Genomic DNA, 25,412 nt, shown 5'->3' with positions numbered 1-25,412 from the left:
TTTTAAGAATTAGAAAGAGATTCCTGTGCTTGGGTAAGACAGTACTCTTCACACTGAAAACAAAGTGGCTTTGAGGTCTTTCTAGTGGCAGCTTACCGTGATAATCAAATTCCCTCTTTGTATTACCAGATATTGATGAATGCCAAAATGGACCAGTGTGTCAGCAAAATGCAGAGTGTGTCAACACAGCTGGCAGCTACCGCTGTGACTGCAAACCTGGCTACAGGTTCACATCAACCGGACGCTGCGCTGGTGAGTGCCTCTGCCTTGTTTGGGCTGGGGTCTGCAAAAAGTGCCAGATTTTACAACTATAAACAAGTATGTTCCTCCTCAGAAAGGTTGTGTACCAGGACATGCTCTGACCTCCAAGAACCCTCCTCTTAAAGCCTTTTAGGGCATCACATAAACACTCTGGTAATTCCCAGAAGACTGATGAGCCCATCCCACAGACGCATAAATGAGACGCAATCATCTGAGTTGGTGGTTGTCTTCTACTTTATCCCACCTACTGCAAACATCTTTCCTATACATGCCATCTCTAAGGAAGGAAGACCAATTGTTTTACTACCTTCTGACTACTTCCTGACAATAAAAAATCATAGAATCCTAGAATGGGCTGGGTTGGAAGGGACCTCAGAGCTCATCAAGTCCAACCCTTGCTCCACTCCCCCCGTGGTTCCCAGCCCATGGCACTGAGTGCCACATCCAGGCTCTTTTGAAATATCTCCAGGGATGGAGAATCCACCCCTTCCCTGGGCAGCCCATTCCAGTGTCTGATCACCCTCTCAGTAAAGAAATTCTTTCTAATGTCCAACCTAAACCTCCCCTGGCACAACTTGAGACCTCTTGTGCCCTCTTGTCTTGCTGAGGGTTTCCTGGGAAAAGAGACCAACCCCCACCTGCCTACAACCTCCTTTCTGGGAGTTGTAGAGAGTGAGGTAGTTGTAGAGAGTGATCCTGACAGGGACCCTCTGCATAAATTCTGATTTTCAGTATAATTTGCTAGATGTGTTTCAGTAACTCATTTGCCACTGCTTACTGGGCTCTCTGCTGTTAAGGTGGATTTATCTAGTAAGCTGTATGCAATAGGTAACTTTAAAATCTTAATGTTAAACTTTCCAACTTTTTGGTGGATTCAAATAGGCCCTTGAACATTATTTTTAAATAATCACTGAGTGAGGCTAGAGTTCTGTTATCTATTTGTAGTCCATGGAGGACATTCATGTTATCTTGATTGCTTGAAGAATTGCTGAGATTTTAAAGACTACTGTGAGCCAAGAAGCTGTAAATGTTATATACATTTCTAAACAAAATAATAATTACAAAGGAAACTGGTAACGTTTTCCTTGGGGTTTTACTTCTGTGTACTTGAGTTTTAGGAAGTGTGCTTTTCCCTGCAGTGCAGTTTTTCATTGTTTCAGGTGACCCTTGAGGGAAAAGGGTGTAGGGGCAACCAGAAGACTATTATGAGAACGAAAACCTTCTTTTGTTAAACTATGTAATGGCACATGTAAATATTCAATATGTTCTTAATGCAATTGTTGTTGTTATGGGTTCGTTACAGCAGTTCAGGAAGAGCCAGGAAAGGTTCTGATATGGCTTACAATACCCAACATGAATTGGTACAAACAGTAATGTTTCCCTCAATTTTGCTCTTATTTCATATTTAGTGAGAATAAAGTTACACAATTGGAGTCAATTCTAAATTGAGTCAAAATAAAAGTGGTTGATAATGTACTTGATCCAGCAAAGGAAGGAAATTCCCAACCACTCTGCTGAGAGCAAAGACTGCTAAGCACCTTGTGGTATTGTATATTACTGCATGGAAAATGATCACACCCCCATAGTTTATGTGCTACTGAATCAAAACTGATGGATCACAACCACTAGTACTGCATTTATCTTACTATCAAAATAGCATTCTTCTGGTGCTATCTATTGTATGATAAATATTTTTTCATATAGACTTATTTTTGGCACTTAGTTCTACCTCCCAATTTCTTAGAATTGCAATGTTTTCTGCTTAGCCCACAGTTCACCAAAGAGAGTCTTTCTTTTGTCTCTACTTTGCTGAATTTCCTTTCTGGCTCCCTTAGGCTGTAATTTGCAGCAGTATTATTAATAGCATTGTTTCTTAGTAAACAGTCATCCAAAGTTACTGATGGTCCCAGCTGATGTACAGTAGCCCTGGGTGCTGAGTAGAGTGTAGAGAAGGGGCAGTAGAAGCAGAAAAACAAGATCTAGTACATGAAGTTCTTTGCTATTAGGAACAACTTGACTCTTGGTTTTGCAATGAGCTGGGAATAGTTTGGTAAGTTTGTTTTGCTTAGATTTCATGTAAAAGAAAATTTCTGAACACTTAAGTGTAATCTGTTCGAATACAACTTTGTGGCAGTACCTCAGTTCTCATATTTTGGAGCTGCAGCAGACAAAATGCCAGGAAGCATATTGAATTAAACCAGCTCATGTTGGTGATGAGGTCAACAGGAAGACCTCATTTGATTCATCTTTCTGGTTTGTTGTGGAAAAAAATATGTGCTGGACAGCAAACATTTTGTTCTTTGACATTTTGTTTCACTTACTATTGATAAAATCCTGGATTCTGCCTGAAAGCATTCCTAACAAGAGCAGCAGGAAGCAGTCAGCTTTTGAACTAGTGCAGTAGGTGCCCTGATGCTGTAAGGCAGCAGAGCATGTGCTGGCAGGGTGAAGAATTATGCAGTTGAGTGTTTGCTGCTGCTGACAAAGTATTTTCTGACTATATATAGCAGTAATCCTGCTGTAAGCTTAGTGAGAAAAGTGTAGGATTCATTTTTCTTTCTTTTTTGTATGATTTCTGCTTTTCAAAACCATGGCAGTATCCATTCCCTGCAGCAAGAATTTGTGTTTAGTAAATACTATTTTTTTCAGCTCCATGAATGTTGGAAAAGTTAATTTATGAGCAAATAACCCGTTTTCTGAGATTTACTTAATTTTTTTCATTAATAAACTAAAAATACCAGTATATGGTTGCTGCTAGTGCATCTTTCCAGCCTTTTAGTTTCAAGGACTTAACTTTTATAGTGGCTCTTTGTTTTCAGATCGAAATGAATGTCAAGAAATTCCCAATATCTGCAGCCATGGGCAGTGTATTGACACTGTTGGAAGTTTCTACTGCATTTGTCACAATGGATTCAAGACCAATGATGACAGAACAATGTGTATAGGCAAGTATATCAAACTAAGCTGTAAAAAGGCTTCCATTAGGATAGTTCTTAAGTCTACCCTCACTGCATTACAACTGCATTACACTGCATTACAAGCACTGGGATTGTGCAATGCAGCAATTGTATACAGCCTACTTGTTAATAGAGTAAGTGAAGGGTAGATTCTTGCCAGAAATGTGCCCTTTTCAGAAAGAGAATAATTTTTATAAAGCAGGAAATTCTGTATTTAACCTAGTCACAGCTCTCAGTGTAGTGTCCATTGTCTTGCAAAATGAAGCTTCAGAATACTTATGATTAAAAGCTAGTTTAGTATTTCTTTGGGAAGGGTGAGAAAGGAGCCACAGTAAAGGATTTTTGGACTTCTAGTATTTTTATAGATGGTAATATTGAGTGTATAGACCTCAGCAAAATCTTATTTTTGGGAGAGATGACAATCTTCATCCTTCCTATTCAGTCTATTGGTAGTGGATTATTTCTCTTGGCTGTGGAATAGCTACAGGATTTCCTTTCTACATTGCTGTTGATAATCTTGCTGCCTTTTTTTTTCCCCTTGTAGATATTAATGAGTGTGAGAGAGATGCCTGTGGCAATGGAACCTGCAGAAACACCATTGGCTCTTTCAACTGTCGCTGCAATCTGGGGTTCATCCTATCACACAACAATGACTGCATAGGTAAGGAGTTCTGAGACCAGTTGTGTTTCTAAGATTTTGTCCTTATAGTGAAAGTTCTCAATACTCTCAGTACTCAGTATTCTCGACTGAGTTAGGATTGCACCTTGTATGTTCTGTGTGATTAAAGACAAAAACCTATTCCTTCAGTCTGAAAAGACCTCTTAGATTATGTGCTTTTCTATAGCTTAATGTTTACATGTAATGTAAACTTAAATGTTTACATGTAATACATGCCATTCCTTTTTTTTCTCCTGCTTTGAAAAATTGTACAACATAGACCAATATTGATATTTCCCCTCACTTGCTTTTGAAACAGGGGATTATCTATGTATTATCAGTTACTGTGGCAATGTAGTGGAAACAAAAATCTCACCTACCCAATTTTACTTGTTGCAGGTGTTTGTTATATATCCTTCAATATTCTTTTTCTTAGATGTTGACGAATGTGCAAGTGGAAATGGAATGCTCTGCAGGAATGGTCAGTGTGTGAACACAGTTGGGTCCTTCCAGTGTCTTTGCAATGATGGCTACGAGGTGGCTCTGGATGGAAGGACTTGTGTTGGTGAGTACTTTCTTTTAGAGTAGAAAAGAAGTGTGGCAAACCTTGAGGAAATATTCTTAGCAAATCAGAAGAGGTCAGAGAGAACTGTCATGCTGTCATCTTTGGATGCATCAGAAGAAACCAATGACAAGATGATGACAAGAAGACTCTTCTGCTTCCAGGAATTTCTGCCATCAGTTTGATGGAATCAAAATTAGCCTCAACCATAAGTTTATTCAGATAAGAGCCATTATCTCAAATAAATTGTCTTTCTTGTCTTTCAGATATCAATGAATGTGCACTGGAGCCTGGAAAATGCTCCCCAGGCACATGTCAGAACTTGGATGGGTCCTTCAGATGTATCTGTCCTCCTGGATATGTCCTGCAGAATGACAAATGTGAAGGTCTGTACAGAACAATCCTTTTCTTGTCCCATTTCCTTGCTACTCACAGATGTTGCCACATTTCTCTGCATCTAAATGTGGGTATTGTTTAGTCTTTTGTGGCAGTGTATAGTTATGAACTGTAGCCACTAGTAAGTCACTCACTTCCCAGAAAAATTCTTGCCAGCTTTTTTTTGAACCAGAATCTATTCGATATGATCCCAATAAAAATCTGATCCCAGGCTGTTTGGTTACTGGTACATTGCTGAGGTTTGCCCACTGCATGAGAATTTGAAAATTAACCCTTTATTTTGCACCTGGATCTCTTTTTTCTATCTGTTCATTTGTGTCTGACGTTTTTGTTTTTCAAGTCTGTTAGATATCAGTGATCATGTAAGGTTACATTTTTTGTAGTACAGCTGCCAGTGGACATTATTTCTCATCTCATTAATTACTTTTCTTACAGACATTGATGAGTGTGTGGAACAGCCAGAAATATGTGCCCTGGGCACATGCAGCAACACTCCAGGCAGTTTCAAATGTCTCTGTCCAGAAGGCTTTGTGTTGTCTTCCACAGGAAGGCGATGCCAAGGTAAGTTCATTCCTATTTTCTGGCATTTCAAAATTTGTTTGCTGTTGTATAAAAGCCTTACTAGCTGCCTGTTTCTAATATAACGAGCAGGCTCTGGACTCAAAACAGTGTTTTTCACAAGGAAAACATGTTAATTCTGTAGTTGGAGCCAGGTTCTTTCTTGGCCTAACATCTGTTTGTCATTAAAGAGAACATGGAATAAAAGGGGCAAAGACACTGTTAAATACACCAGGTTAAGTGAGGAAATTATGTTGTCCTGCAACCCCTTCTTGCACCCCTAGAAGAAATGTTGAGGCTACCTGGATTCTATATTAGCTGTGACATGTCTGACATGGAGATGAAGCATGAACACAGACAGGAGAGTACAGCAATGCACTGCTAAATGCAGCATTTGCAGGAATAAGGCTGTTCTTGGCACTTATTAGAGTCTCCATAACACTTGCTATATGCTATTCCTCTCCACAAATGTGTGGGTCAAAATAATATCAATGGGAAAAAATTGCAGACAGTGTAGTGTGGACAATAAGCACTCATCTGCTTAGAAAAGCCTGAAGCTTCTAGATCACTGTATACACTGGTCAGAGCCTGAACATGGGCACTAAGAACAGAGATCAGGTGCTAAAAGCTTAACATCTACTAATGAAAAGCCACAGGTTAGTTTATTTTGTGGATAAAGAACAAGCACAGCAAATTGAATGAGTTATTTTAAAGACTTTGGAAATTATTAGATTAATACATCTTTAAAAGTCCTGTGCACAGTGGGAGCCACTGATGAGTAAGACCTTTATAAGGACCTCTCTTGTTATGCTTGGCACAGAATGGTGATGCTTGTTGACACCACAGTGAGTTCTTCACTTCACAGTGGGCTAAATGAAACTGTGGTTTTGGTAAAAATTAATCCAACTTGCAGTAAATGTTCATCCAAGTCTCCCAACTAACATGCAGTTACTTCACTTGATTTCAAGAAAGCAGTATGGTTGTTTTATCTGTGCTTGTAGCTTTATTGTAGCTTGAATAAAGGAGGTTTCTTCAGTCTGAGAGTGTTGTCCTCTTAAGGTAAGGAAAAAAAATCACCAAAAAAACCCAAGAAACAGAATAGTGATAAAGAATACATTCTAATAGCCTCCTTTATCAGAACAGACCACTACTTCACACATGATGTCACAGGAAAATGCCCACTTGTGTGTAGGAACTTTAAGTGTGCTTCTCCCCACCCACTGGAGAAGACTGAGTTTTTTCAAGTGTCTCGGGCCAAACAAATTTTTGTTTAAAACTTCCCATTACCTAGGACTTCTTTAAAATCTGGACATTGTCCAGCATTGATGCTGCAGCCAGAAAACTGGATGAGCAGCTGCTTCCACAACTGCCCTGTAGCTGTCCCCCTGCCAATGCAGGGAGCTGCCAGCTCTCTGCCTGCTTGGATGCTTGTGGTCTGTGATCTCAGCTCTACTTCAGCATCCTGGTTACCCAACTTAAGGGAGTAAAATGTAGTGCCACTGGGCCAGTTTCCCTTGTGTGTACCTCAGGGAAGAATGAGGAAGGAGAGTGCTATTGAAAATTGCCTCTCATTTTAATACTATGCAGTATTATCATTGCAAGCTGATTAAAATCTCTTAACTCAAGTGATTCTTACTAATAATGGAACATAAATAAATTAAGCCAATATTCAGTTTTTACAAAGAGGAGTAAGGATAAAAATCAGGTACAGCCTTTCTATCTCTGCTGGTTAAAAAGAGAAAATAAACCCTACCTTTTCCATGACTGAATTAGAACACTATCCCATAGCTTTCCTTTACTGGGGCAGCCAGCTACCTTCCCTCTTCAGATCTTCCTCAGTTGGAGACAGTTACAGTTCTTCTTGATAGACTCAGATGGAAGTTGGGTGTTTTGTTTGGGGCTTCCTGTAATTTTCCAATTAACACCTTCAAGTGAAAACTGTGCCAAAGTCACCCCAACTGCTCATAACAAGTTTTTCTCTATGCAGATCTCAGAGTAAGCTACTGCTTTACCAAATTTGAAGATGGAAAATGTTCTGTGCCCAAGTCCCGTAACCACTCCAAACAAGAGTGTTGCTGTGCCTTGAAGGGACAGGGATGGGGAGATCCCTGTGAACTCTGCCCAGAGGAAGCAGATGGTGAGTTACTGACTCAGTTACCTTCCTCTCATGGCTCTCAGAACTGAAAGAAGGTTGAGACTCTTAAAAGAATGAATTAGGAAAAACAATTTTCCAGCAGCCATAACAATTGTCACTGTGATCTGTAAAGTAGATACCACTGCAGTCTCACACATATTCCTTGCATATTCCAGCCTCAGGCATATATTCCTTGTTTGCTTGTAGGTTTGTTAGTATGATTGGATGCTATTTTACTCTGGAGGTGTCACCTACAGAAAGCAGAAACTAGTCCTTGACTGGCTTTGTATGGAGATGCCTGCAAGACACAAATAGAATTAAACTAAATCTAAATAAGTAGAGGAAGGGGTGCCATAAACATGAAATACATATATATATATATATATATATATATATATGTATATGTATATATATATATATATAAAAGTGTATATATGAAAGATAAAACTTTTGAACTGGATCCACATCTGAATCACCCTGTTACTTTTTGTGACTACATTTTGTTATTATGAAAACAAATTTGCATCTTGTCAGTTTGATACCCATAATAACATTATTGCTAACTCCAGAACTAGAGACTGGCATGCTGTAAGGAGCTACTAACTGGTGACTACAAGTAAAGTTGTGTCTTTTTAGGAGTATGTAGGAGATCTTTCATTTACAACAAAAAAGGATGCAGTCACTAATAATGATAATTTTGAAATGGAAATACTGCATTAGTTTATTCCTTAAAGGGAGTTAAATAATGCTACTTATTCACAGGATTTTACATCTATGCATAAAAGAGATCAGATGAAGTCTAAAGCTAGCATACAGTTATTATATGAGTGTAAGATTAATTTATAACTTCATAAGTTTGCATACTTTATTTCTGGACATTCTCCTCACCATGAGGAGAATGAATTGATATTGGTGGTTACTTGTGTAGCTCATGAGCAATGCTCTTTGCCAGGATAATATTTAACATATGGTTTTGGTTTGATTTTCTGCTTCTTTTTTATTTTTTTAACAGAGGCATTCAGACAGATTTGTCCGTTTGGAATTGGTGTCCTTGTTGGACCTGGTGATGCAAGACTGGGTAAGTGTCTGAACTGCACAATGCTGTTGTTGCCATTTTCTACCCGTAACCCATCCTCCCTTTCAGTAGAGAATAACACCTCTGCAGCTATTTCCAAAAGCTGTGAATTGTGGAAACTCACATACTTTTTTTTTTTCCAATTTTTCCTTCCAATTTTAAATTCAAAGTTTAATATCTTGTATATCAGAAATCAAGCTTCTTTAAGAGTAGCATATTTGGCTGTTTAAGTTAGGCTGAGCAGACTTGCAGCATACCTGTCTTTTCTTATAAAATATATAGAGCCTGCTTATGGTAAATGGGTTTAATTCTCCGGAAGTGCAAACCACAGTTTCCCAGATCCCTTCAGTACATTCTGTTCTCTCCCAAGACAAACAGCACTTCAGCCTTATTGGCAAAAGTTTTCATTTAAGAAGCACTGAATGACTACTGCTTTTCATATCTGCTTCTCTCCCTGTATCCCCAGTCAGAGAGGTTTTTTTTATCTAACATTTAGAATCAACTTCTGCATTCTGAAAGCTGTCCTGCAAGACAGATTCTGTGCCCTCATCCTAAAATGTCAAAACTGGAGTAGTGATATTTTTTTTGTGATCTTAGGAATATTTCTCACCAGAACAACGTTTGTTCTTTGAGAGAAGTCTAAGAGCACACTAAGTCACTTGCACTGACTGTGTTGTTTGTGTTTCTGGTTAAGATGTGGACGAGTGCCTTGATCCAGATAACTGTAGATTTGGGCAGTGTATCAACACTGACGGCTCTTTCCGCTGCGAGTGTCCCTATGGTTACATCCTAGATGGAACTCAGTGTGTGGGTAAGTGGAGCTGTTTCATCTCCCGTTCTAAAGAATCCCCTGAATTGCTAAGCATGGCATTAAGGAGCAGTGGGCACATATTATTCTAACACTGTGGACTCTCCATCCCTGCTGGTGCTTAAAACCTGCCAGGGCAGAGCCTGAGCCAAGTTGGTCCTGCTCTGTTTGAGTGCTTGAACTGATAACATCAAGTGATCCCCAACCATGCTAAGAGCCTGTGACTCTAATTCAGGAACTTAAATTGAGTTCTTGGATTTTGTGGGGTTTTTGGGTGTGCCTCAACAATGTAGATATTTTTTAATTTTTTTTTTTTTTAATATTTTTGGTTGAGTGTAACCATGTATTCCTGTATTCCTGTCTTGATTTAACTACTTGCAGATACTGATGAATGTGCTGTTGGAAACCCATGTGGAAATGGAACTTGCAGGAATGTGGTGGGAGGCTTTGAATGCACCTGTATTGAAGGGTTTGAGCCTGGACCAATGATGACCTGTGAAGGTGAGACTCCCATGTGTTTAAGACAGTTGTTAAAGTTGTGTGCTGAAATAGTTTCCTGATTTTTGAGACATTTGAAGAGAGCAAAGCAGCTTAAAAGGAAAAATATGGATGTTTGGAATTACACATCTTTATCTGAAAAAGAAAAATAGGTTCTTCCTTCCTGTATCCACCCTGAACTGTGATACCTTTTTCTAACTGGGGGTTCGGTGAAAAGGCTTTCTGGCAGCATCTACTAAAGGACTGCCTGGAAAGAAGCATGTTGAGGTAGGGTCTCTCCAGAACAGTCCCCAGAAATGTTGCCTGTGTGTATGGTTTTTTGCTTACGTCCTAGATAACCCTTGAGTGAAAAGAGTCACTGGATGATGAAAATAGAAAATGAGCTTTTTGCATTTGTTAGGGAAGAAACAAGGAACAAAACAGAAAATATAAATACTGTACCAGACAATTACTATGGTATGCCTAGGTTGAATATTTTTCATGCTTAGGTCTCTCATCTCCAAAATAAAAATTTGAAAATGCACAAAGAAAGGAGGAATTAGGAAGATCAGAGATATAGAAGGGACACAGAAAATTAATTAGACTAGAATTTTTCGGTGTGGAAAATGTGGCTGAAGAGATGTATGTTTTAAATTTATAAAGTCACAAGTGGCAAAGGCACAAAAATAGAAAGAAACATGTTAGGCAAACCAAAATATTTTTATATGCATAGTACTTCAGTTGTGCAACTCTTTGCTGCAGAATGTCAGTGAGTATAAACTGATCCAGAAAGAGATTGTACAAATTTGTGTAGGAACCCAAAAGTGGAAATTAAATGTGATGGTTTGGTCGTGGCTTTTGGCTGTGGAAGTCCTTAAACTGAGAGTCTGCATCAGGGGAAAGATCTTTGCATCCATGGTATGGGTGTTTTTAATACTTGCCCTCTCCTGTTACAGCCTGAGAGAGGAGAATGTCCTAGAACACTTTGACACTCTCTTCAGACCTGACACAGCTGCTTTTAAATTATATGCCACAGTTTGTTTTACATAAGAATGCTTCTATTTTTGCATCAACTTGCATTAGTTTTGTATACAGCGAGAGCTTCCTTCACTTCATTGTGGAACTTGGGTGAAAGCTCAAATTCCAGAGGACAAGTTAATGGAGAGCATAAACATCATTATGGACCTGTAATTGCTCAAGTAGCCCAGAGTGTATGTAAATACATTTATAAATAATGTTTCTAGTAAGGATATTGGTTTATTGAATTCAGTGTATGAAGAACCTGAATTAGTGCATCCAGAATTTTAAAATAACCAGTCGTAAAAACTGAGCCTAGACACAGAAGAGATACCATTTTCACTCAGACAGTATTTTGGTAGAATGGGTCTGGAAATTATTTGCATTGGCTGCTTGCCATTAGGATATTGAAACTTCAGGTAGCTGTGCAAACATCTTGGCATGTCTGGTGCCTGCTCCTATACACAAATCAGTGATTACTGGAACCACGCTTGCTGGACTATTAACATTTAGCTCTCAGTAGAGTAGGATCTGTGGTCTAGTCCATACCTAAAACCTGTGCCCTCAAGCCTGCTGAGTTTTACAGAAGTGTGTTTAACTCCCCACGTGGTCTTTGTCACTCCCACCCCAGATGTCAACGAGTGCATTCAGAACCCTCTGCTCTGTGCTTTCCGCTGCGTGAACACTTTTGGATCCTATGAATGCAAGTGCCCTGCCGGGTACGTTCTGCGGGAGGACCGGAGAATGTGCAGAGGTAAATCTCCTGCTGGACTCACTGTTATGAGACAATGATTCCCAGTTCCTGCAGGGGCAGGGCTCTGACTCACTGCTGTGTTGGGACAGAGTTTTAATCCCAGGAACTAACCGAGTCAGAAAGAATTTGGGATGAGATTCTGTGGTTAGCATTATGTAGTTGATTGCATTAGCCCTGTCCTGCCCATAAACTTGCACATCTGCCTAAAGTGAGATCAGATGATAGTTTTCTCTTGCCCTGAAAATGGGCATTTGGGATAAATCATTTTTTTTCTAGGCTAGCATATCTTATAGTTAGTTTAGCATAATAAAAGTATGTGTAGCATTTGATTACGATTGAAATTCCAAAGTCAGAACGTACTATTGTGAATTTCCAGGGTTGTCTCTCTGTATAATGAAGTCTAAACCTTGTGTTTTAGATCAGAATGAGTGTGAAGAAGGAATTCACGACTGTGACTCGAAACAGATGGAGTGCAAAAACCTTATTGGCACCTATATGTGTATCTGTGGACCAGGGTATCAGCGCAGACCAGATGGGGAAGGCTGTATAGGTAAGTGACACTCAAGTGTTCAAGCTCAGCTGTGTGTTTCACCTGTGTTTTTCAACACACAGCTCCTGAGCAGAGCTGGAAATTTTTGATTTACCTGTGTAGTGGATCACTACTGGTGCTGTGCACACCGTGCTTCACTGCTCAGGTGTGCACACATGTGGGCCACAAGTAGAAAACCTGGACGTCTTCATAATCAGTTTGTACTGATTCTGCTGAATTGCTCTGAGTGAAGACAGCAGAGAACTGGGCCCATTGCTGTAAGCTTGTTTGGCTCTGTTGGCATGAATGAGAGTAGATTGGAATTGTCTTTTGGATGGCATCCAGAAGGAAGGCTCTAGCTATGAAAAAATCTTGAAGATGGGGAATAAATTGCAGAGAAAACATAGTAACTAGATATATGATATGTGAGGTAGGTGGTAATCTTTTCTCTGAAAAGTCAATAAAAGAGACTTTATTAGAAAAAATAAATTAAATTATGTGAGTTTATCCAGGAAGATGCACAGTTTAATAACTCCATACAAACTTCTCTAACCTGCGTTTATCCTGACCTGATTTTTGTTGTGTGATTTCAAAACCACAGATGAGAATGAATGTCAGACCAAACCTGGGCTCTGTGAGAATGGTCGCTGTGTGAACACAGTCGGAAGTTACAGGTGTGAATGCAACGAGGGATTCACTGTCAGTGACACCCAGAATGAATGCCTTGGTAAGTCACACATTATCACCCTAATGAACTGTCAATTTAATAGCAGAAACTGTGGTTGGACTTAAAGTTAGAAATGTGTAGTGAGTAAGTATCCTCTTGAATTTACACACCATCAGGAAAGGGCTTTTGTACATAGATGTCCCCCTGCAAGTTCCTCCTTCCCATGCTGACTGTGTGCCTGCTCCAGTCATCTGCTTGGGTTGACTTGCTGTGAAAGCTGAGTGTTGCGTGGCTTCAGTCAGCTGGGAATTGCTTTGCCTTTTCTTTGATCCTGATTTTCAGCCAGTCCTTTCTGCCTGTGTTCAAACAGAAACGTATTTTTATAAACATAATGTACCTTGCCTTCCACCTTTTGCTGAATTTCCTGTCTTCTTTATCTCCCTCAGACATCGTGCTCTCTTTCTTACTGCTGGTAGTCTTTCACTCTCAGTTCCACAGTCCCAGGGTGAAGTATGCCCTTTCTTTTACATTTCTGACTAGACTCCTAATATCTCATGACCCTCCGGGGGTCGTCAGCATTAGGATTTTCTCTGATGCATAATTTGCCTTCCAGACAACAGGGAGGGCTACTGCTTCACTGAAGTCTTACAAAGTATGTGTCAGATTGGATCAAGCAACAGGAACTCTGTCACAAAGTCTGAATGCTGCTGTGATGGTGGCCGAGGCTGGGGACAAAACTGTGAGGTCTGCCCCTTCCCAGGCACTGTGGCCTTCAAGAAGCTTTGCCCTCATGGCCGAGGATACACATCTAGTGGAGCAGGTACTGACTTTTCTGTTAAAACCCCTCATAGACAAATTCAGCCACAAGTTATGAACTCCTTCTTTTTGCATGTTTGAACACTGTGAGGGGCTAATTAGTTTGGATATCAGTCGAAATTTTCTGAGAGTTTTGACACTGTGAGGATACCATCCTTTGGGAGGAAGGCAAATAGCCAAAGACATCAATCCCAGCTTGGCAGATAATTATTTTGCATACTGAATGAATGACATTAACTTGGATAGGAATTTGCACTTGCATTTCAGTGTGTTGGAGGTGCAGATTAATAGCAATTTGTGTACATAAAAAGCTAAATGCCGTTTGATTTGTGGAGGCTAATATATGGTTGTTTGCTTCCACTTAAGCATGGTTCATAGCATTTGAAAGTGAGATTAATGCCCCATTCCATATTTTTCCATTTAATATTTCTCCTTAATATGTGCAATAATTTGGTTTTTTGCTTAATTTTTGAGATTTTTGTGGAGTGTATTTTCATGTCAGGTCACACAGATCTATTGAAGCTTTGTCAAATCAGTTCTCGTTGTGCTTCCCCTGTGAACTAATCCTCATTTAATTACAGATATTGATGAGTGCAGAGTTATTCATGACGTCTGCCGTAATGGGGAATGCATCAACGAGAGGGGCTCTTACCGGTGTCATTGCAACCCTGGCTATACCACAGACCTAACAGGCACTCTTTGCATAGGTAGGTTTTTGCTTATGGTGTTCATGTATAAAATTTACTACTAAGAGGTGGCTTGAAGATGGAAATACAAAGATTTTGAAAAATGAGGAAAGAAAATATCATTTGTTAGAAGGCTTTGGGGATTTCAATTTCTTTCTGATATCTCCTGAGTATTTTGAAAAACATTACCACAGATCTTGGTTATCATCCCTGAGTTATCATGGTTTTTCTGCTTCTAGATCTGAATGAGTGCAATGAGTCCCCCAAACCTTGCAATTTCATCTGCAAGAACACCGAGGGCAGCTTCCAGTGTTCATGTCCCAAAGGATACATCCTGCAAGAAGATGGAAGAAGTTGTAAAGGTAAAAATAAAGAAAATAATTTACAGCAGATACTCTGTTCCACAGGCAAATACCAGTCTAAGGATATTTAAGTTATGTAAATCTGTCCCCTTGATTCCTTACTTCCAATAAAGGCAGTGGCTTTCATAGGGTGGCACTGGTGTTTCAGTTAGTTCTCTGATAATCTGCATGGACAATAAATCCACAGGGATTTTTTCAGGATTACAGTAAAGACTTCGTATCCAATAGTGTATAGAATTACTTTTATTTTGGTGTGAATACAAAGATATGAGCCTGATTTTCAGTGCATTGTCCAGCATCAACAGAGTTTTAACCCACTACCTCTGCAGCATGCTGAGTTAGGAGCAGCAGTGCAGGAGAGATTTTGAAATGTTCAGTACAATTTAATTTATTTATGTCTTTTGGTGGGAGAGATCTGACTGAAACTGCACAATTTAGAGCAGCAATTCTAAATTTGGCACAAGAAATTACAGTGTCCTTGGTCATTAACCTTTAAGTTTTTCTTTTGGAGTTGCAGCAAGTTTCAGTGCCATACCATTTTGCAGTCTGCCACTGCTTCACTTGAAGGTGGTATCTTCCTCTTACTGCCTGCAGTGAGAGGTGAGAGCAGGCATTTATTGTGTAACAGCATCCTGGCAACAGACAGGAGCAGTGTCCACAATTCAGAATTAGCACAGACACTTGTGTAGCTCCAGAGTCCCATTCATTACCTATGGGGCTTCATGTGAGAACAAGTGGAAGCCAACATGGAAAGTGAGACAGAGGTTCAAAAGGCTCTGTTATTTTTTTGCCATCACTTCTCTCTAAGTCCAGCTGAACTGTCAGATCCTCTGCAGGAAACCTAAGTGAAAGAGATTTTCTTGGGTTTTTTTTTTTTTTCAGATCTTGATGAATGTGCAACAAAGCAGCACAACTGCCAATTCCTTTGTGTCAACACTATTGGAGGTTTCACTTGTAAATGTCCTCCTGGATTCACTCAGCACCATACAGCCTGCATTGGTAAGTGATGTGGCAATGTAGATAAAGAAATGGGGTTTATTACTGATTCTTCTTTTTTTCCAAAAGCAAAGTAACAGGGAGGTGAAATCAGCTTCCTGAGAAACCAAATGGAAACATAGGCCAGGTTTTGATCCCAGTCCCACCAGATCAGAGGATGCAAAGAGGCCCTCCCTCCTCTTTCCCTTGTTTTCTTAAACTTTGTCTTTGAATTTTGTACTTGCAAGAACCAGACAGTAAAAACACAAATTATTTTTTGCCATACCCTTTCTTACCTTTTGAGCAAAGAAAGTTATATTTCAGTTCTTGTAGTTTGTTGCAGGACCCACGTTAGAAATCATGTCAAGGCATCTTGAAACAATAAGCATGAAACACAAGTTTCTGCAGTTGTCCTTTAAACATGTACCCATTGTGTCTGTGGAAATGCTAAAAAAAGAAAGTACTGCCTGTCAAACACTCTTGAGTTGTTTCCTGCTTATGACAGTTTGATGATCTCGTGGCATTGGCGTGAATTTGGGGGTGTTAAGAATATCAAATTCCATATTCTTGGTGAAGAAAAGGAGTGTTTCACTTCCCATAACTGTTAGTATTTTCAAAGGAAAAGAGGATAACATAAATTGTCCCTCTGTAGTGCAAAGTAAAAAATGGAGGAGGGCAGTAAGACAGCTACAGCACTGAGGTTTCTTAGCATTGCTAAATTATCATCTGCACAGCAAGGAATAAAAAGTAATGTTTGGGCTTTGCTTTCCTTCAGATAACAATGAGTGTGCTACTGAAATCAATTTATGTGGGGCCAAGGGTATTTGCCAGAATACACCAGGAAGTTTTGTTTGTGAGTGTCAACGTGGCTTCTCACTTGATCAGACTGGGCTTAGCTGTGAAGGTAGGTACAGCACACACTGCATTTAACTTGGCCTTCTATCACTTTCCTTCATCTTCTCTCAGTCACACTGTTATCCAAGGAGGGACCTATGGAGTAAGCACCAAAATCCATGGAGTGTAGATTGAAGGAGAGTGAGGTATGGAAATTAAGCAACAAGGCAGTATTTCTCTCCATGGGCCCGAAGAAATAGATATATTGCAGGATGCTAAACAGCTGGACAAATATTTTCTGAGGAGACTTCAATTGAGCCTGGAATGTTTTGGTTTAAGCATCGTAAGTTCAGTGAACTTCTGTTGAATCCTGCATGGATTTCTGAGGGGCTCCCCAAGGACAGGAAATCTTGCATCTCTAAGGCAACCTGATAAAGAGAGTCCATGGGCTGAAGACTTTATTCCTATGGGTCCCCAGAGCCCCTAGACCCTTCTGGGAGAGAGATTCTCCCAGAATTTGAATGTGATTTGAAAATAGATACATTGGGATTTCTGGGTTGGATGCTTGGGTAAAAACAAGCGACTCTCAGCTGTGGAGTTGGGAGCCTTAGGAAAGCCTTGGAAGTCCCATATACAAATGGGACTACAATGGTTTCAGCATGCAGAAACTCTGAAAACTGTGGCTGAACTGAGTTTCCAGAGGTTTTCAGCCCTAAGTTGCTGCTGTGGAACCAGAAGTCCAAACCTGAAAGGCTCAAAGTGGTTTCCCAGTGCTGGTCAGGTTTTTGGAAGATCCTGAAATATACCCCTCTGTATTCAATGTATGAATATATATGATCATTTGCAACATAATTTTCATATGTAGCATAATTTGAGATTCTCTCTGAAACCTCTCACCTTTTCAGATGTTGATGAATGTGATGGAAACCACCGGTGTCAGCACGGCTGCCAAAATATAATTGGAGGATACAGGTGTAGCTGCCCACAAGGATATCTCCAGCATTACCAATGGAACCAATGTGTTGGCAAGTCACTTTTTAAAATTCACAAACTAAAATGCATATTACATTTGTGAGCAGCAAGAAATGAAGGGCAATGGTGTGGTTTGCTGCGTTTTCCTTTTCTGATTTTAATTTTGGCAGTTTCATTACAAATAAGTGCTCCTGGGAACGGTGCAGTACCCAGTAGCCATGTCCAGGACCAACAAGTCTTTAAGCACAAAGTTATCCTTGAGAATGCTAGAAGTTGTATTGACACTGGGGGAACTCTTGTAATTCATATTTATTGTGTGGTCTGAACAGAGAAGTCTTACTCAGCCATGAAGCAGTCTCTGCTCACACACAGGTCCTATTTGAGACCTGATGGTGGGTTGAACCTGCCAGACACAGAGCCACCAGTTTGGATTGTTAAATTATAAAATTAAACTTTTGGGCCCAAACCATCTAACAGTCTACTAAAATCCTACTTGATCTGTGCTTTTATCAGTCTTACAACATCTGCAGGAATGCTGCTGTGTTTAAGTCTATCCTCTACAGAATTAACCTTTTGTCTTATTTGAGCAAAGCTGCTGCTTTGCAGCAGGCAGTTCAAGCTGCTGACTCTCTAAAGATGCTTCCTTGCAGCTTTGGAATACAGTTTATAACAAGTGGTTATGGGACAATTCTTGTTTCAAAGAACAAAGGCTGGTGTGCTTAGTTAATGTGAAGAAATAAATACACTGATGAATCAAAATACTTATTTATTCCCCATCTAAAGTTTGGTTCTGTCCCAAATAGTTCTCTGAGCCCTTGTAGATGGGGCTGCATGTGCAGAGCATTGATGCTGAATATGACTAGAGCAGACAGAGCTGTGTCCTCTGCAGCATTCATGCTAAATGTCTCTGTACAGTTTAGCAGTGTGGCATGTTCAGACAAGAGAAAGAGGAATAATTTTTCCTTGAGTGAGTTATGTGTATTTTCAATCATGTTTAATGGGCTGCATACAAGCTAGTCTTGTGTGAATACTGGGAGATGCATTGGGTGACCTCTTAGACAACAAAGGGTTTCATTGGTGGCTGACTTTGCTTTCAGAAACACAAAAATGCCTTTGCTTGTTATCACTGTGGTGCTCCAGGGAGGACTCTGCTTTTAATCATGCTTACCAAATCTCCTGGCATTTTATGCAGTCCTTGCTGTGATGCTGGTTTGCTTGTGCTCCAGTACACTGTGACTGGTACATACATGAGAAAAAGGAGGGAGCAGAAGCATACAGTCATTTTGAATATTATTCAAACTATCAGAGCTTAGGGTTAAATTAGAATTCAATCTGTAAAAGGGTAAAAAAAAACCCAAAAGTGCCAGGTCTGCCTGCTGGAAGACATTATGGAATGTGAAGAATTGCAGCACTCAGTTTTGCAAATGGTTTGGCTGTTTCCAAGTCTTCCTGGGTGACAGCATTTATCTAAGTACATTTCCAAACCAGGGGTACACTGTTATTCCAGTTTTTGAGCCTGGTGACTGGTGTTCTTCACATTTATGCAGAGAATACCAGTTCCAAAATGCACAAGTACTGTAATTTTCCCACTGAAAAAAGAGGTTCAGCCTTCCCATCACAAATACTGATCAACAGAAACTTCACCAGGGAAAATCACAGTGAGAGCCACAAGTGGGGAAAGACTCAGATAGCAGTTCCACCTCCTTGGCCAGGAGGCAGTCCATTTAAACCTAGAATTGCAGGGAAGGAGGCTTGGTGTCTGTCCTGAAGCTGAGCATGACAGAGCTGTGTGTTGCAGAGCACAGAAGTGCAAGGCAGATGCATGAAAGCACAGCTTGTGTGCAGTCTGAAGCTCCTGTAGCTATTTTTGGGGTTTTTTATTTTCCTTTGTATTTTTTCTTACCAAAAAAAAGGGAACTAGCCACACTAGTGTCCACACTCTTGCTGCTGTGGAGAAAAGCAAAGTGAGCCTGCCTCTTCTTGGCCCAAATACACATTTTTAATGTTGACTTAATTTCTGTGTTAGGTATGACAAATACTGAAACGTTGCCCTAAGTTAGAGGCAAAACTCATACAGTCTTGGGTAACACAGAATTCAGTCCCAGGTTTTAATACCTTGTGTCCTACACATGTTCATATTGTAAAATCTGTAACTGGAGATGCTCACAATATTTATCTAGATCTCCTGGGTGTCCCACAGGGAAAGATTCTCTCCAAGAGGTTTTTTGGTGACAATTCCCTCATGTTCCTTGGCAATCTATAGTCTGCAACCAGTTTTTGTCTTTTTTAGCTTATTTAATGAAGTGTTCAGGAACTTCTGATGTCGGTGCAACCCATATTTTGATAATCACTGAAGAATGCTTTGGTTCCTCCCATGTCTTGTGTCATGTGTGACTGCATCTCCTGCCCAGGCAATTCTGTGCTGCACCATGCCATAAATCAGGCTGCAAGAAGTAAAAGCATCACTTTTAAAATACGAACAAACAGCCACATTGTTTGGAAAAAGGCACTAATGCTTTGAATTAGTACTTATTTTCCTGTAACCTAGATGCTTAGGTCAGAGATGCCACTCTGTGCTTTACATTTTACCCAGACAGCGTCCAGATGGGGTTTCTCAATGCAATGTGCATGTGTGGTTGCTTTATCACAGCAAATGGGGAAGAGCAGCATTCAGAATGTTTCAAAACCATTTGCCACATTAGATCCAAAAAAAAAAAAAAAAAAAAATCAGACCAGCTACATTTAAAAACCCAGCCATTTCCAGTAATCAAGCCTGAACTGACCTCAGACTCCCAGAATGCCACACTTGGGAAATCTGGAAAGGGCTGGCTCAGAATGTGTATCTACAGCTGCTTTTATTTTTACTTTACTACTTGATCCTGTAGTTTACCTGTACCTCATATTTAAATATGAGTGTGTAGGGAGGAATTTTCAGTGTCTGGAAAAGGTGTCAAAGTTTGATTCCTTACTCTTTTTTACTTTAATGTTGACTAGCATTATGAACATAGGATTACTGGACCAGTTTGTTGGCTGTAAAAAGTTTCATTCTTACTCATTTGTTTCTGGAACAAGAACAAAAAAATCAAAAAATCACCTCCTCTGCTTCTCTGATCTCCAGAGCATAAGCTGACGTGGCATGAAACATCTTCTGTAGAGTAGCCCAAATGTTGCTCTGTTGTATGGCTGTAGTCATCTCCTGGTGACCACTGCCCAGGCTGAGGCCAAACCCTGTTCTCTGTTTCTGTCCATCAGACGTGGCAGCACTTTCAGCAGCAGCCAGGCATCACCCTCCTGAAGGGGTAGGTTGGGCTCTACCTGAGAGTACAAGTTAACGTGGTATCTTCTGCTTCTTTTCCAGATGAAAATGAATGCCTGAGTGCACACATTTGTGGAGGAGCATCTTGCCACAATACTTTGGGAAGCTATAAATGTATGTGCCCTACCGGATTTCAGTATGAACAGTTTAGTGGAGGTTGCCAAGATATCAATGAATGCGGTTCTGCACAAGCCCCATGCAGTTATGGTTGTTCAAATACTGAAGGTGGCTACGTCTGTGGATGTCCACCTGGTTACTTCAGAATAGGACAAGGGTAAGGGATTCTCATTTTAAATTAACAAAGGGGACATAATCCACTGTATTGTGGAGAAGCAGAACTGGGGGGGGTTGTCACCAGTGAAAGATGGATAGGATTGTGGGGGTGCTTAGGAGTTTGGCTGATTGTGGAGATGAGGGATGGAAAGGTAACCAAGGGAACAGGGCAGTGTTGTTTTAATGATTAAAGAAATTTGGTCAGGGCTACCAGGTTCAATCATCTCTTTGAAGCTACTGCTTTCACCTCTCTTCTGCATATCCCAGCAGCTCAACAACTTCCCTGACCTTGCTGCTTGGGAGCTCACACCCCTCACTGTGATTTGTGGTGTATCACTTGTCTCCTTTCAAAAATGTAACAGGAGTAACACCTCCTGCCAGCTCCCAAGACAAATGATACTATACAAGTGGCTTCACCCACTGGCTGGAATAACCATTCTGTGTGTGCTTGTGTTCTTGGATTTTCCATATTATTTCGTTCCGAATGAATAATTTTTTGAACAAATATCTGCTTTGGCAAGAAAACCGATTTTCAGTTTTCCCAGTGGGAGTGATAAGGCTGTGCATCATGTAGGACCAAGTGACTCAAATAGAAAGCAGAAAGATTGTGGTTTAAATTTTAGAAGTGACTAAAAGCTTTGGGATACATTATGAAAGACCTCAACTTTTCAGATTTTTCAGCAGTTTCTGAAAATTGGTCTCTTTTAATGTGTTCCAGGTTGGATTACAGAAATTACTAACAACTTCTAGGAGCTTAAGCCTGTGTTTTTAAAACTGTTAAATATTGGCACAACTCTCTTAGGCAAAGCCTCAGGGAGCCAGGTTCCTGAAATCAGAGGTAGCTGGGCTGTGATTCAGTGAGAATTTTGCCTGTTGACTTCAGCAGAATTTTTTCTAGGAAACGAGTGCACCATAATTGCTTTACTCTTTGTATTCACAGTCCCCTGAACTCAGCTTGTGATAAGATCTATGTCTCACTGGAATTAATTCTGAATTTCTTCCTCAGACACTGTGTTTCTGGAGTGGGGCTAGGCAAAGGTCAAGGACAAGAGCTTTCACTCAGTGGAGAAGTAGATGACAACTCCCTCTCTCCAGAAGCTTGCTATGAATGTAAAATCAATGGCTATCCCAAGAGAGGAAGGAAGCGCAGGAGCACGAATGAAACTACAAATGCAGCAGAGGTAAGAGACTCTTCCTGGGAGAAAAGGGTTTGTGGGTGTCTTGTGAAAGCCAGTCTCAGAAGAAGGTGTTGAGGATTGAAGAGACAAAACAACAGGAAAAATCTACACCCAAGCCCAGTAGGCCAAAGAGGTGGGTTTAGATGTCTGGAGGGAAGGGGGCTCACTGAAGTTGCTCACTGCCATCAGCAAAGCTCATCCTCTGGAGTCCAAACACTAAAATAAATGCCCAGGCAGCTGTTGAGAGAGCAGTTCACTCACCAGCAAAGCACACTCTTGATGTCAGAGGACAGTGGCTGTATAAAACATTTATGTAGTGGCAGGTCTCTTAACCATGCAGGTATTTGTTAGTCAGCTGAAAGTGTTTCTGAGTGTGCAAATGTGGGTGTTGCACTCTAAATATAAACCAAGAGACACTGAACACTCTTGTAACCTGTTGATGCACTATTGCCACTGTGAGCCAAATGCCACCCGTACTCTCTGCACACGTGTGTGGCTGGAGAGCTTGCATTCCCATGCAGAAACATGGGATTTGGGAGCCTGGGAGCTGTTTCTGTTGGGTGCTCGGTGAGTGGTGCTCTGCTAATATGGGAAGACAGGAGAGTGCTTTTGCCCAGGAGGGTGTGGATTGTTGGGTCTGGGCAGAGCAGGGTCATCAAGTGTATTTCTTCAATGTGCATGAGTACCCTCTGTGACTAGTGCTGGATTTGTTTCAGAGGAGACTTAGAGCTCCCCTTGCTTCCCAGATGGAACTGTTCCAGCTGATGTGCTGTCTGAATGTTGTCACCCTGCTGCTGCAGTGTCAGTCACCCTCAGGGCATGTGGGGGGAGCCCAGGTGCCCTCCCAAGGAGGGAAGGGGGTGATGCTGCTTTTCCAGCACCCGCTGCACCTGTGGGCTGCCCCAGCTCCACGCCAAAAACAAAGTAAATCTGGCAAAGCAGAAAACTCCCAGCTGAATGATGTGCCTCCCCCACAGCCCCTGCTCTCTTCTGGTCACTTTAGCTTCTGGTTTCCCTGCTAGAGGGAGGAGTGTGCCTTCCTTCCCTGCTCTCTTGGTAGAGACTGTCGTGGGCTTGGTAGAGGCTGCTCTCGTGGGCGTGGAGAGGCTTTGTTTGTCAGGCAGGAGGACCCCACTGCAGAAAATTCTGGTGTGTGTCTCAGCCTCCTGTTAGCCTCAGAGGGACAGGGACAAAGAGCATACCTTATCCTGACAAATCGTAGGCCCGTAATAGTGGATTTCACAGATGATTTTACAGACCTTCTGTTTAAAAATTATTTAATTAATGATGAATGAGCTGGGTAAGAAATACACACACACAGGTGCCTGTGAAATGCTCTCTGAGAAACCCAACTAACATCACCTGTTCTTGTACAGGATCAGCAAGAGCTGGAGCCTCCCATCAGTCTCGCCAGCTGGGACAGTGAGAAAGCAGCAATCTTCTCCATCAACATCTCAGATCTCAGTAACAAAGATCGCATCCTGGAACTGCTTCCTGCCCTCACAACACTGACAAACCACAACCGATATTTAATTGATTCTGGAAATGAAGATGGTTTCTTTAGAGTCAGTAAGAAGGACGGGATAAGTTACCTTCATTTCACAAAGAAGAAGCCAGTGCCTGGAAACTATTCTTTACAAATTAGTAGTATTCCACTCTATAAAAAGAAGGAACTTAACCAGCTTGAAGAGAAACATGACAAAGACTACCTCAGTGGTGAGCTGGGAGATAACCTGAAAATGAAAATTCAGATATTGCTTCATTAATTCATCAACCAAAGACCCAATAATTAAACCAAAGATAGATAGGTAGGACTGAATATTCCTCCCAATCAGATTCTCCATATCATAGGTACAATCTTACGTGAGTACATTTGTATGAACAAGCACTATTATATTATTGCATAAACAAGGTACAGGATGAATACCCTAGCTCAGAACAACCATTTTCTCAGGCTTTTAGGTGTAGCTGAGCTACCTTGATATGCTGAATCTTGAAAACTGGGACTTTTATCATTGGAAGTTGGCCACTGCTGCTGAGACACATCACCATTTCAGCAGAAGTACAAGAACGTGCTTTCAACTGATGGACAGCTCTATTTTTGTAATTCTTAAACTTTGCTTCTCCAACTACAACTTACTAGGTCAGCCATTTATGATATCCATTTGGTGCTAGTAAATTTTCAACCTAGAGTTATAAATGCACTGTAATATTTACACAACTTAGAAGCCAAAATTGCCATTATTCAGTCTAAATACTTCAATCAACCAAAGTTAGCTCAGTAGTTTATCTCAGTTATGCCTATAATACATTACATGTAAATTAAGTGTGTGTATACTGTAATCATGCTATTTTATCAATGAAGCATTTGTAAACTAGATTAATGATACCCTTAATGTGAGGGTTTGTAATGGTGCTTATAAGACCAACTACTTGTTAACTGTATACACAAACCTGATGATAAAGTTTCTGTGACTCGCCAAAATGCACTGAGGTCAGGAGGGACCATTAAACATTCTCAAAAGTCAGATGACAATCAGTGCCATCCTACACCATGACATTATGTAACGTGTCAAGAGTACCCATAGTCGTTCATATCAACAAGGGTTCAATGTCATAAATGTCACAATAAAACAGTTTTTTTTTTAGTTTATTCTGTGGCCTTGTGTTCTTGCTAAAAGTGTGCTAAGATGAATGCTTTGTTTCAGGCATTGTCAGTAGAGTTGGTTGTGTATCTGTGTGCACAGGTGATTTCTTCTGGAAGGTGTGCTGCTGCCAATTGCTCATTCTTCATGCAAAGGAAAAACAGAAGAAATACAGAAACCTCCACAAATCTAAGCAGCACTGGACCTCTGGCAAATTATGGTGTGGCTCCAGAAAGCAAGCTAGAACATTTCCGATGACTTGACCTGGATAATCCTGTCAATAAGTAACTTTGAAAACCAGAAAAATGCAGAAGTGGATGTTAAATTATTATACAAAAAGCACATTTAATCTCTTTGGAAAGTCCTGTTTGCTAAAACTGCCTTGGCTTAAGATCTTCCACTCTTTTACCTGTCTCCCACAGCTATTGTCAAATAATCTAAGACTGATTACTAAGACATAATCCAATGCCAAAAGCCCTCACAAGTTATAGCTGGGTTTTAA

At 40.5% G+C, this 25,412-nt stretch overlaps 1 protein-coding gene across 3 annotated transcripts in view; it reads left to right on the top strand.

Moving 5' to 3' along the window:
- The window catches only part of FBN1 (fibrillin 1), a 141,507-nt gene extending 116,589 nt beyond the window's left edge, over positions 1 to 24,918 (top strand). For 2 of the 3 annotated variants that reach the window (XM_071755237.1, XM_071755236.1), the window contains exons 45-66: positions 130 to 252; positions 3,081 to 3,206; positions 3,763 to 3,879; positions 4,313 to 4,441; positions 4,705 to 4,824; positions 5,270 to 5,395; positions 7,380 to 7,529; positions 8,539 to 8,604; positions 9,296 to 9,412; positions 9,791 to 9,910; positions 11,535 to 11,657; positions 12,076 to 12,207; positions 12,788 to 12,913; positions 13,467 to 13,673; positions 14,251 to 14,376; positions 14,595 to 14,717; positions 15,600 to 15,716; positions 16,468 to 16,596; positions 17,432 to 17,551; positions 20,857 to 21,088; positions 22,094 to 22,268; positions 23,642 to 24,918. In XM_071755237.1, the coding sequence (XP_071611338.1) occupies positions 130 to 252; positions 3,081 to 3,206; positions 3,763 to 3,879; positions 4,313 to 4,441; positions 4,705 to 4,824; positions 5,270 to 5,395; positions 7,380 to 7,529; positions 8,539 to 8,604; positions 9,296 to 9,412; positions 9,791 to 9,910; positions 11,535 to 11,657; positions 12,076 to 12,207; positions 12,788 to 12,913; positions 13,467 to 13,673; positions 14,251 to 14,376; positions 14,595 to 14,717; positions 15,600 to 15,716; positions 16,468 to 16,596; positions 17,432 to 17,551; positions 20,857 to 21,088; positions 22,094 to 22,268; positions 23,642 to 24,031 (3,194 nt within the window). In that variant the 3' untranslated portion in view covers positions 24,032 to 24,918. The other variant, XM_071755238.1, reaches the window with a different exon arrangement.
- The last annotated feature ends 494 nt before the right edge of the window (positions 24,919 to 25,412 follow it).

Source organism: Heliangelus exortis, chromosome 11, assembly GCF_036169615.1.
Source record: "Heliangelus exortis chromosome 11, bHelExo1.hap1, whole genome shotgun sequence".
Lineage (NCBI taxonomy): Eukaryota > Metazoa > Chordata > Aves > Apodiformes > Trochilidae > Heliangelus > Heliangelus exortis.
Note: the sequence above shows the minus strand (reverse complement) of the source record. Positions and strands in the feature narration are given on the sequence as shown.